This window comes from Sturnira hondurensis, unplaced genomic scaffold, assembly GCF_014824575.4.
Source record: "Sturnira hondurensis isolate 20B ecotype Veracruz unplaced genomic scaffold, ASM1482457v3 Scaffold0014384, whole genome shotgun sequence".
NCBI classification, from domain to species: domain Eukaryota; kingdom Metazoa; phylum Chordata; class Mammalia; order Chiroptera; family Phyllostomidae; genus Sturnira; species Sturnira hondurensis.
In genome coordinates, this window is record NW_028087015.1 from 35086269 (window position 1) to 35098982 (window position 12714).

General features: G+C 45.0%; 1 protein-coding gene across 5 annotated transcripts in view; it reads right to left on the reverse strand.

Moving 5' to 3' along the window:
- DROSHA (drosha ribonuclease III) overlaps positions 1–12622 on the reverse strand; it is a 108051-nt gene extending 95429 nt beyond the window's left edge. The window contains exons 1-4 of one of the 5 annotated variants that reach the window (XM_037063112.1): positions 10204–10271; positions 8745–8833; positions 6745–7578; positions 2888–2980 (exon numbers count right to left, since the gene is read on the reverse strand). In XM_037063112.1, coding sequence (XP_036919007.1) covers positions 2888–2980; positions 6745–7578; positions 8745–8833; positions 10204–10206 — 1019 coding nt within the window. In that variant the 5' untranslated portion in view covers positions 10207–10271. Of the gene's footprint in view, positions 1–2887; positions 2981–6744; positions 7579–8744; positions 8834–10203; positions 10272–12481 lie in introns of those variants that run through there. The other 4 variants (XM_037063113.1, XM_037063114.1, XM_037063116.1 and 1 more) reach the window with 4 other exon arrangements.
- Between the last annotated feature and the right edge of the window lie 92 nt (positions 12623–12714).

Consider the following 12714-nt stretch of genomic DNA (forward strand, 5'->3'; position numbering starts at 1 on the left):
GTTTGTTTTCAGTGCTAGGAGCCTGATGCTCTGCTAAGCACTTTCCTGACACTCGTATGCACTCCTTACAAGCATGCTCTGTGGCAGATGTGAGCATCCCCTACAGAGGAAAGAGAATTGGAAATTATGTCACTCGTCCAATACCACAAAGCTAGTAAGTGGGAGATGCTAACGCCGTTGACACAGACACTCTGACATGTACTAAAAATCCCCCCAAGTGTTTCTTATCACCAACAAACGCAGGCAGAAGGCAGCCTCACCCCCACTTCAGGCAGGCGCCCTGAAGGACGGACGCCCAGGGCCCACCGCCACGCCCATTAGCCAGTGTTCTTGTCTCGCAGCACTTCGAGGGGGGCCTTTCAAAACAGAGCATCTCTTCTCAAGTGTCTCAGGCATTCCGAATCCCAAAAGCCAAACTTGAGACTGTTTCTTAACCACACACTACACTAGAAACTATGATAACTTGTCCTCTTTCACCATGCTTACATCTCAGGGTTTTCTTCCCCATCTACTGAATTATACTCACGGAACCCAAGTCGGCCTTCTCTACAAGCGACTGGGCACTGGACAAGGAACCACCGGACCGAGGAGACTTCCAACACTCCACATGAAAAACCATCGACCTCCAAAGGGTGCTCAGTGGCTTCCGCCAACACAACAACTTGGCTTTCTTTCTGTCCGTATGTCCCCCTTCGCCTCCTCCACAGCAAGTCCTTTCTCACTGGACAAACTCTCCGTAGTTCATCTCATCTAATCACGGCATCGAGTCCTACATCTGGGATCTGTCTGAATTTGACACCTGTGCACCCAATGTGCTACCACACGATTCCACCGGGTTGTCTCACCGAGTCACACCTCTACATGCCCTCTGGCCTTTCTCAGTGCGATGGGGACCACCAAGTCTCAGGGTGTGACAGCTGCGTCTTCTCCCTTCACAACCAGTCACCAAGACCTGCTGACTCTGTCTCACAAGTATGTCCCCATCACCTCCACCACGCCCATGACTGCAGCCATTGCCCCAGCCTAGGCACAATCATTCCTTTCTAAACTACCACAAACGCTTTCTAAACTCATTTCCTCCAGACTTGACCTTCACAGAACATTCCTCCACACATGCTCCTTTCTCTTCCCCTCCCACCCTCCTTCCCTAATGCATCCCTGAACTGTGCCCACTCTAGGTATCAGTAAAATGTCAAGTTATCCACGACTCCCCAAGCTGCCTTTTTCACTGCTGTGTTCCCGCAGCAACGTGTAATTGCTCCGGCAAACGCACTTCTCGTAGCACTTGACCTTCTATGCCTGTCACGTGGGGGCTGTTGTTAACAACTGTATCTCCTGCACCAGCACAATGCCTGGGACACCGTATTGCAATGTAATGCATTTCATTTGCTTGCTGATTAAGTTATGCGACGTTGGGTGACAGGGATAAGCAATGGAGCCTCGGCTTTCTCCTAACCTGTGTGGGGAGACCTGTAAGGTTCCGACAGTCAATTCGGTTATTTTGAGATGATGACGGCCATGTTCATCATGAGATAATGTTCTCCATCACATTAAAGAAGTCTGCTTATATTCGTAGCTTACTGCAGTTCCTACTCATAAATCAATGGTGGTTTTATATGAAATATCTAATGGGCAGGTACTGGAAAAATCCTGTCAATTCTGACACACAAAAATTAGTTATAGATTTGTTAATACTAACTTGGAATAAATTGTTATTTTAACACAGTAACTTTCTCCTCTACGAATCAGATTTTCATATCAATATCCATAAAAGAGACTGGGAGTTTCTCTTCCTTCACTGGTTAGGTTTGGCCACTGGGTTTCCCTGATGTCACAGTAGGACCTGAGTTCCCCCTCCATCTTCTCCAGTATTCTAGAACAGTTTAATTTTCTACTTCTAATCAGAAATCTGTAATTTTTATTTTCACTTCCAAGTTTCCAAATTTTTTAAGGAAAGCATCTATATTTATGCCAACGTGCTGTCAATTTTAAATCCCCTTCATTACTGATACAATCTTTCTCGTACCTAACACAATGTGTTTTTCTTTTCTTGATTTGCCACTTTTTAAGTTATACGGCCTTTCAAAGAAGTCTTGCATTTATTCACAAATATTGTTATAGTGCTATAGTTCTGTTTCCTATCTCATTAATCTCTTTTATCTTTAAATCCCTTTTTCTGCTTTTCTTTACCAATTTCTAGAGCCAAACGATCAGGTGATAACAGTGTGTACGTGTGTGTGTGTGAACCATTTATTTGGCACTAATTTTGGGCCCAGTTCTGGTGTTTTTGCATGTATTATTTCAATGACCCCTCACCACTAAATGCATTTATAAGTGTCCTTATTTTAGGCAGACATTGAAGTTTAAAAAGGTTAGATAACTTTATCCAATAATAACATTGAGAGAACTAATAATCGACCCCAAATCCATCAGACTCCAGAGTGCTGTTCTTAATTACCATTATATAAGACTACAGAATTGGTTACATGCTGTTTTAGTTTATAACAATCTCAATGTCACCTTTCTAAATACAGTGTGACTGTAGTTTTACTTTTTTCTGAAACCAGTATATTTAAAACTATAATTATGAATTTCCGAGGTTTTTTTTTTTTATTTAAAAAAACCCTTGAATTATCAGCAATTGACGTCAGAAAAAGTGGCCCATGTAATTTCTAATTTCTGGAAATTTATCAAGATTTTCCTTGCGCATAATCAACACATCTTGAAAGTAAAGACTGTTAAGGGAGTGGCTGCTTTAGCTTTTCACAGGGCAATTTTGGAAGACTCTTAAGTACTTAGAAGACGTGGCTGATACTTTGCATAAGCACAAAATCTGGGTTTGGGGATGTGACCCTGGGACTTCTTTCCGTGTGAACTCCTTGCTTACCTTCCAGATCTCTTACACTCTTTTGGGCAGGACCTTTCCAGAGATGGTGATCTTCGGCTGTCCCGGTGCCTGTGTCTCTCCCGTTCCCGCTCTCTTAAAGGAATTAATACACAGAGCTGTTTTCAACAGAAAGACTCAAACGCACCATCTCTCTTCACTGAATTCACCGTCTAAATACCTGGGCCTTCCCTAAGGGTTTTCAGGCACTGTTCCCTACGGGACATTTTTACTCATCCTGCACTTATTAGAGAATAAGGGAGCTCTTCCTTCACAGAAGTTCAGTAACTTAGACATTTTTTGCTGTTTTCTGTAAAGAACAAAATCCTACCTGATGCTAAGCAACAAAGAGAATTTTATCATAATATTCTGTGGAGACCTTCCAACCAGTCATCTTTGGTTATTTAGCCCATAGGGAAAACTTTAAAGCATTCTATTGCCTGTCAGTTTCTAGGAAACTCTCAATTTCATCCACAAAATACAGGTGAATAAAAGCTTTAGTAGTAAATATTAGAACAAGGTTCCATAATGAAGAGAGTTCTGAACCTACAGGACACGGGCCTGAGTTGGAGCTCTAGCTATCCATCACTAGTTGCCATGAGACTGGGGGTCATTTCACCTGTAAATGCTACTTTCGTTGGAAAAGAACTCTCAATGGAAACCTTGAGTTTGTTTAGTGTAAAAGTAGAATGAGGAATTTTAAAACCTCCCAATATTAAACCAGGAAAATTTAATAAGAATAATAATAATTTCTGAGTTTATTTAACAAGCACAATGCAACCTGGAACAAAAATCAGGACTCTAGTGTGTCTCAATCAGCACTAAATCTAAGGGAAATAACCACCTGATCTCAGAATGAAAAAAAATGCTGTATTAGCCTGAGTCCAGCAAGATGATAAAAATGTCTGGACTCAAAAATATCCCCCAACCTATAGCCAAACCCACAGAAGAAAGGTAAACACATTGAAATCAGAGCTCATAAAACCAATAGAGATTCATCACTGCTTAGATATAAAAAGCAGAAGTTGTTTTACATGTAGAGATCAAGGAAGACTCCTTTGAACAACACACTCGGACACATACGTAAGCGACAGGTACACACAAGGTTCCAAAAGAAGCAGCCAAGGCTCGGGCGTCCCCATCGTTCACCTGACTCACTTCTAAAACTAGTTTACTTTCAGGCAATAACTCCCAACCAGTGAGTAGTACCACATGATAAAGATATAATCCGTAGTGGCATGACTGCTAAAAAGAATAATTAAGTTGCCTATATTTTCAGATAAAATCTCTATTTAGTGGCTATTCCTCATTTTTGTTCATTTTTTAACATCTAGGCAATAAAATTTGCACTCAAGAGCAGCTCTGAGTGGGGGTGAATTGGAAGACCAGTTTGTACATAAATCAGAAACACAATTAGCCCTTAGAAACACAATTATGAGCAACCCCTTTAAAAGCAAGAAAAACAGCGTTCAGGTTACTTTTCCAAAGACTGACCCTTGTGTGCGAGCACTAAGATCTTCCTCTGGGGCCAAGTACCAACTCCCCGAGGGCTGCACATCACGCTCCCAGGAGCCGCGAGGGCCCTGCGCTGCGGCACCAGGCAGTGACGGGCAGGGAGGCCCGCCCCGCTCTGCACCAGGCTGCCCAGAGCCAGGACGCTGTTCTGTTTCCTTTCCTGTCCCCCAGAGTAACCTTCACCTTGCATGGTAACAAAAACTTATACCCAGTTCCTCACAAACTTTCTCTAGAAATAGTTTGCCCTAACACAATCTTGTCATTATTATTCGACCACATTTTGGAGGAGGAGAAATAGAAGGAAAATGGAACCTGAAAAAGAACAGACTCACTTATCCCAAGAAGCAAGGGGAGAAGTGGCCAGAGGACAGGCTATAAAATTTTCACAGACAACACAACCTAATGCGTAAATGTGTGAAGTTTGGGGTTTCTCCAATACACTTCACATGACCTCCACATGACCCACGCTGCTCTCACAGAAGCAATCCATGTAAGACAGATGACTGACACCTACCTAAGACCCAAAGGAGCCAATTACAGTGAGGCTGTGACACAGAGGGCGGGCCCAGGGCGAACAGGCCAAGCACAACATCAGAAAAACAACTCCAACGTAAGTAAAGGCCCTTTGGAAAGGGGAGCAGCCGCCTGCACAGGTCCTTCCTGGAAAGGAGCTGTGGTTTCGGGTGACAGGGACCAACCGCAACTCTGGCACTCGGTTCCCTCACTGACAGACACCCTCAGTTTACAAGACATTCCAGTTCCTTCAAATAAGCACCTAAGTCCAAGACCAAGCCTGGATAACTCTGCTCTAACTTTTAGGCCCCCAAAACAGAAAAGTGAATGCAATCTGGAATAGTGAAGTGAGCAGCAAAAACGCTCCCCGGAGACAGCAACAACCATCGTTGTTAAGTCTGGAGCAAACTCTTTCCAGTTTAGATCTTTATCATAAAACTAGGAAACACACTATCACAGGCCTCTGCGAACTAGCCCATCACTGAAGAATTAAGGACAGAATCAGCCAGAAACAGTAACTCGTGCTGAAAACACTTTGAAGACCACGACTCTCCAATCAGTCATCTCCACAGGAAACACGTGGCCCTCTGCCTCCCCCTGGCGTCAGGGAGAAGCAACAGCATAGTTTCCTGCCACATCGGAGCACAAGACACTCTCCCCGGGGCTAAGAATGGCCACTGTCATTCTTGGGCAGAATGTCCAATCAGAATGGAACCGACAGCCAGGAGGAAAACCTGGAGACTGAGAAGGGACCATGCAGGAGCCACTCTGCAAACCCACATGACAACGTGAGCTGGTGGCAGAGCTCAGAGCCTTGTAGCACAGAAGTCCCACAAATCAACGAAGGGAACACCACAGGGGCAGAAGAGAAGAAGCACTGTTGCCAGCCTGCCAGGTGCAAAACCTCACACCTGCAGACACGAAGGGTCCGCTGAAGGTACAGTAAACATTAGTAGGAACACTACCCCTGCATTTTTATCTCTCCATCTAAACCAATGGCTCTTAGACTTTGGGGGTAAGAGACTCACACCACCTCTTGAGAATCTGATGCAGGGTACCTACTCACTTATAGAAAAACACACAACCACATAGTCTTGAATATAACTTCAGGGCATTTCTAGAAGCCCATCTGCGAATCCCAGTTTAAGAACACTGCTGAAACCTTACTCTCTTGAACATACTAGATATTTGGTCTTTTGAAAAACAAAGAAATATCACCTGAAGTAGGACAGTATTTTTTAAATGCCATTTTCTTCAGTCTGAATTTGTTTTAGTGCCGCAAAAGCAGGCTAAAGCTACTTTGATAACTATAATTTTGATAATGTGTAACTAATACTACTTCATTTTACAAGGAAACAGAGCAAGAAGACAACAATATACAATACACTTCAATTATCCTAAAAATCAGAAAGTTCTGTGTAACTATTTTGATTCTTAATCAATAACATATGCATATCATCAATCCCCAAAGAATTCAAGCGCTGTGTAACCTGACACTGAACGTAAATACATATAAAGCAAAAAAAGGAGATACGTAACATGTTATTAAATCATTAAAATGTCAACTGTATTATTATGCAGAGTAATCAGCTTGCATCCACTTGAAATGAATCTACATTGATAATTTTGGAATGCTTTTCAAAAGTGGCTTTTTCTGACATCAATTTCTTTACTTGTCAGTCGGCTCTTCCTCTTTCAAACAGCCCAAAAGAAGCGTTCCCTCCTTTTATAAGCTGAAATGCACTGCGGAGCCTTTTTGGTCTCATTTGCTGAAGAACGGAGATGGCCTGGGAAGGGGCCTCTGCAGTTCAACAAAAACACTCGTGCTTTACCTGCTCCGCTCGTAGCTCCGGTGGCGAGAGGGCGTTCTCCCCCGGTCGTAATCCGACCTGTAGCGGCTGTCGGGTCTCCGCCGGTCAGGGCTGCGGCCTCGCTCCCGCCGATCCAGGGACCGATGCCTCTCACCACGCCCGTGACTGTGGTCCCGGTGCCTGTGGTCATCATAGTGCTTGAGCCTCTCAGGGGACCTTCTCTCACTGGGAGCCTTTGGGAGTGGGTACGGGGGGAGGTGCCTGAAGTGAGGGCTGCTGCTGTTATTGGCGCTGGGCGGGAAAGAGCTGGGGCTGTTCTGGAAGCTGTTGAAATTGGGGGGTGGGAAGTTGTGGTGCGAATACCCGGGAGGGTACTGATAATTGACCTGCTGCGGCATGACCGGAGGCGGCGGGGGGTGGGGCATGGAAGGCGGGGGCATCATGAAGGGGAACGTGCCTTGTCCCGGAGGGGCTCCAGGGACTGGGGGGTTATTCGGACAGGGCATCGGGGGCGGCATGGGAGGGAAACACGGAGGTACCGGGAAGGGGGGCCTCATCTGGTGATTGGGGAAGGGGGGCCGGATTGGGCAGGGGGGTAGGGGCCCTTGTGCTGACGGAGGCATGGGGGGAGGGAAGGGTACAAAATCTGGTCGTGGAGGCAGAAAATTGGGGGCTGGAGAGTTCGAGAACGTGGTGGAAGGAGCACTTGGAGGTTCGTATTGGTATTGCACAGGAGGCTGCTGGGGGTGAAGCAGTCTCAGATTTTGGGGCCTGAAGGCTGGCGCTGAAGGTCTGGCTCCATGTCCTCCTCGCCCTCGAGGACACCCTCGTCCTGGGTGGAACGACATTCTATGACTTTGTGGAGGAAAAAAAAGGAGAGAAAAGAAAACTATGGAAACAGGTCTCCACAGATGCCTGAACAGCTTTGAGAGCAACTGGCAGACCCCTCAGGCCACCGGAATATCCCTACCCTCCAATATTGCATTCTCTGTAATACCGGACACTCCTCATGGCTAGTAAACTCTCCTCCCCGTCTCAGCCACCCAACCACTGCCACGGCCACCCTGCGGACCTTGTCACTCCCTAGGGCCACTCCCCCTCCAGAACGATGAATTCAACATCCCACTGTTCAACCATTTGCTATCCTCATTAAGTTTCCCCCAAACCCTGAGCTCACCGAGCCCGCTCGTCCACACACCCCAGGTTTCTCTATCTGTGCCAGCCTCCTCCTGTCTCACTTTTCTCCCACTCGGCACAGCCTGCAAACCCAACCGAACCTGGCCGGAAGGAACCGATGATCTCCTCCTCCAAGATGATACCACTTGCTCCTTTTTATTTATTTCCGATTTCAACAGATACCATTTAGGGTCTACGTACTTTCACCTTTATCGTCTTTGCCACAACATTTTCACTGCACAACTAATTGGCCTTAAGGCAACTTTTCCATAAAAAGGATAAATGTAATCCTAACTTGGTATAGGTGTACCTCTCTCCAAGTTAGTTCTCCAAAGAGTCAGTCCTTCCAACTAAAAGCTGGGTATCAACTGCTGCCTTAAGTCCCTCGCTGCTGGGGCATGTAAGTGGCAGGCAAGGTGGCCGTAACACACAGATGCCCATGAGGAGTGACCTCCCCAAGGCAGGAACAGATGTCCCTTCTCTTCCTGGGACCACTGCACAGTTTAACACCACTGCCTGTCCAAAGCGGGTCAGGCGGACCTGACCAGGGCAGAAGCAAGTACCTCAAGGTCCTCGGGGAGCTCCTTTAACTGTGCAGACTGTACCTAACCAAGCACTTGTCTTCATTCCACGAGAAACGGGGGTTCGACTCTGTGTGATGGTTGTTCCTCCATATGTTCCTATCAGTAAGTCCCCAGCAGTGCCCGTCAATAGCTAAGTGCTTATGGACAACAGCAGATTTTAATAACATCCTAGCACAGCTTCCTCAATGAAAGCAAATTCACCTTTACATCAAAACAACTGTACTTAGGCCATAAACAAGTGGATGTGAAATTATGACAAACCAATACAGAACACCTGATGGTGGCGGTCTTAAAACAGTTAGCATTTCTTCCACATGACAATGGTTTGCCCCAAGAGTCGGTTTCTTATTTTGAAAGAGAAACAATGGGAAGATAAAGAGAGGCTGAGTGCCCTCTTGGAGGGCACGGAGTTGAACCACATTTCCTACAGAATGAAAACAAGTGCTTAGGTACAATCCACAAAATAAAATCAGTTATTTGCATAGTATTTCCTCCATGAATTTATACACATTTTCTTTTTTTTTTAATATTTATTTATTTATTTTTAGAGGGGAAGGGAAGGAGAGAGGAAGAGAAACATCAATGTATGGTTGCTTCTCATGCATCCCCTGCTGGGAACTGGCTCCTGCCGGGAACTGGCCTGCAACCCAGGCATTTGCCCTGACTGGGAATCGAACCGAGATCCTCTGGTTCGCAGGCCCGAGCTCAATCCACTGAGCTACACCAGCCAGGGCCACATTTTCAATGTATACAAATATTTTGTATTTTGCAATAAAGTCTTTTTAATTTTGTTGTTCATTTTATCATGTTTCCATATATCCTTTTCATGTCCCTCTTTTATTTGTCTTTATCTATTTTTACAGCAAAATTGCCTTATGGCCAATTAGTTACACTGCAAAAACACTTGCAGCCAGAATGTCTACAGCGAAGATGCTCATGGCGAAAATACCAGACACACGTTGGTCCTCAAGTCATACACACCAGGACATTATCTAAAAGGTTTTCCTTCGTTACCCACTTTAACTAAAGGCTTATTTTTAAATTCCTGTAATTTTTTTATTCTCACCAGAGGACATGCTTAATGATTTTTAAAAAAAGGGGAATGTAGGGAAAGAGTGAGAGAGACATCAGTGTGAGAAACATTGATTGGTTGCCTCTTGTAGGTGCCATGACCAAGCCCTCAACCTATGAATGTGCCCTGACCTGGAATCATTCCACGACCTTTCAGTGTATAGGACCACCCTCCAATCAACAGCCATACCAGCCTGGAGCAATTCCCATAGTTTTTTGGTTCATAAATACCTGAGTTCACCCACTCCACACCATCCTCTCTGGCCTGGCTACTACAATAAAACCCCTGTGGGTCTTGCTACAACCACTATCAACACCCCCACCCCCCAAGCCCGTAAGGTTTCTTGTTCTCACACTCTGTGCTTCTTCTTGGCAGTTCCCACGAGAACTCCAATTCACCAACTAATTACCTAATTCCATCTTTCATGTCTGCCTGCACCTCCAAACTACAAGTTCCATCACAGCAGGGCTGTGGGTTGTCCCATTAACTGCTTTGGTCTGAGTTGCTAGCCATGTCCCCAACCCAAATGAACACATTTGCCCCTGTCTTCACATATCTAAGGCCTTGCCACAGCCTATAGCCCAGCGCCAGTGTTTGCTCCTCTCTCTGGTCTCCCGAAGCTCCTGCCATCACTGCCACACCACTCACCATGTATTGCCTTGCATCGTGACGTGCTGTCTGGGTCAATGTCACATCTTCCACAGGGAATACAAGCTCTAGAGGACGGAAAAAATAAAACAGACATAAAAATGTTTCCTAGACTGATAGTGCTAGAAAATATTTCTGTAGTTATCTTAACACAAATGTTGTATTCTCCGAGGCATTTAGCATAATAACAAAATTAAGAGGATGTTAAACCAAATTAAAGTTTACAACTAACTTTTAAGATGTCTTGGTGACTCTAAACAATCAGCAGCTAAAAAAGACTGAAGATTTGAGCATATTCCATCTCTGATTTGCTAAAAAGTTGCGGGAAAATACGCACTTCTCTCCCTCTCCATACTCTAGTTTCCTCCACAGTGAGACTGGCATTCAAATTCAAACGTAACTATAATCTTGTAGAGATAACACTTACCTTAGATTTTCATTTTCCACTTTTCCCATAGAAGAATGCTGTGAACATGAATGACTTTCCAAACACTTAAACTTCAGAAACGTGTTTTTAAAATGCAAATAAATATTAAATGCAAAAAGCTTTCATGTAGAAGCATCTCCCTGATATCTTTCCAACTAAAGTATATCAATATGCTTAAAGTAGGTTTTCAAATGGCCCATGAAAATCGTTTCAGGTTATTTAGCTCTATCAGTCACTGGGGTTAATATATATTAGATAGCAAATAATATATGAGTAATGGTTATTTTTCAGTCCGAGGCCCTCAAGATAAATCTAAGGCCTAAACAGTTCATCTTACACTCCCTGACAAGAGAACCAAATTCAAAGTCCATGCTTGTTAGCCAGGGTCTCTACAGCCTGAACCCAGGTGCTTCCAGGCTTATTTTCCATTATCTCCCCCACAGAGCACCTATCACCCCAGATCTTCCCAGCTCCCTATCACGCCAAATACTACTACCCAACTTCTTCTTTGCTCTCACTCTTCTGAAATCTCCTGCCCTGTGAATTTTCCCACTGACTTCTACCCATTTACCTATGTCAAACGCCACCTCTTCTGTGAAGCCTTTCTAGAAGCAATCCCATTCCCTCTAGACTTCCCTTAGTCTGTACTGACTTCTTTTACAGCACTTACCAGAGACTGCCTCATATTACAGTCATGTGTGTGCATGTCTAACTCCTCCACTAGATTACTAGCTCCTTGATGACCTGGGTTGATTCATAGTCATTTCTGAATCCTTCACAGCCCCTGGCAGAGCATCCTGCACACAGTAGGTGATCAAGAAATGTTTACTGTCTCACCAACAGTGTATGTTGCTGCGTTGCTACGGTACATTTCCCTTTCACATATAGCCACAACAGATCTGCATTGTCAAAATCAGACAAAAGGAATCTTTCCACTGATTCACACAACATTGAAGGAGCCAATACATGTGGGGCACTGTCACAGGCCCTGTGAACTCAAAGAGGAGTAAAACAATAGCCTGCGGGACACAAGGAGCTCAGAACCTACACACAAATACATGTTTTAGAAAATAATATAAGGCAAGAAACTCAAGAAAAGAGGTATGTACAAAGTCTAGGAGAACACAAAGGAATGTGCTGGAAATCACTAACACTCTCAATTCACTGTGTACCAGTCAAACATTCACTATGAGATCCTCAAGAATGTCTATACAGAGAATATTTGAAGACACTGATTATGAAACTGATCTACTAAAGGCACAGTCAGGCTGTGTTGTGAATGCAAACTTTAATTCAAAAGTCAAGGAATTTGCTGCAATTGGAAAAGTTATCATTTTCTGTGTCTGCCTACTCCCAGGTTGGTGTTTGGAAGTAGGGAAAATGAGGGAGCTATTTGGAATAGTAAACACGTCCAGGAACATCAGTCTGTAGAAAGAGTTGCAAAGTGTGACTACGTTTTTCTTAAGAACATCCTTTTCTTCCAGTGGAAACCGCAGGTCCATCAGCTTTCTAGGGCTGAACTGCGCATTTCCCTGTTTGCATCTCCCGCCACACAGGGATCCCCAACCAGACAAGCGCTGGGCTGACGGTCTACCTCCCCTCGGAGAAGCTGGCGACCCCAGGCCAAGATCAGCGCATGCGCTCCACAAATGAATGAGCAGTCTCTTTTGTCACGTCTAAGTATTTACGGGATCCGGGCCTAGGGTCGCTTTTTTTGCCCTTAGGTGCAGATTCAGGAGGGGCTGTCTGCGCCTAACATCCAGATCTCCGCAGCCCCGGACACCAGCCCAGTTTAAATTCAGACACTCGCAACGGCTCCCTCTTCGATCGCCCACAAAGCGGCCCTTTTACCTACAAAAAGTCTCCCAGGCCGCGAGGTCAACGTCGGAGCAAAGCCAGGCTTATTCTGCACACGCTAAAACCAGAGCACCTCCCGCGCCTCCGGAACAGGAAACGAAGGGAATTAAAAAGCAAACCTGAAAAAGAACAGGTCCCCGAGAGGGATGCCGCTGGACTCTCGCCTCTGCTCCTGGTGTACGGTGATTGGCGGATCAGCAAAAGCGATCGACATTTAAGCCAGTCAC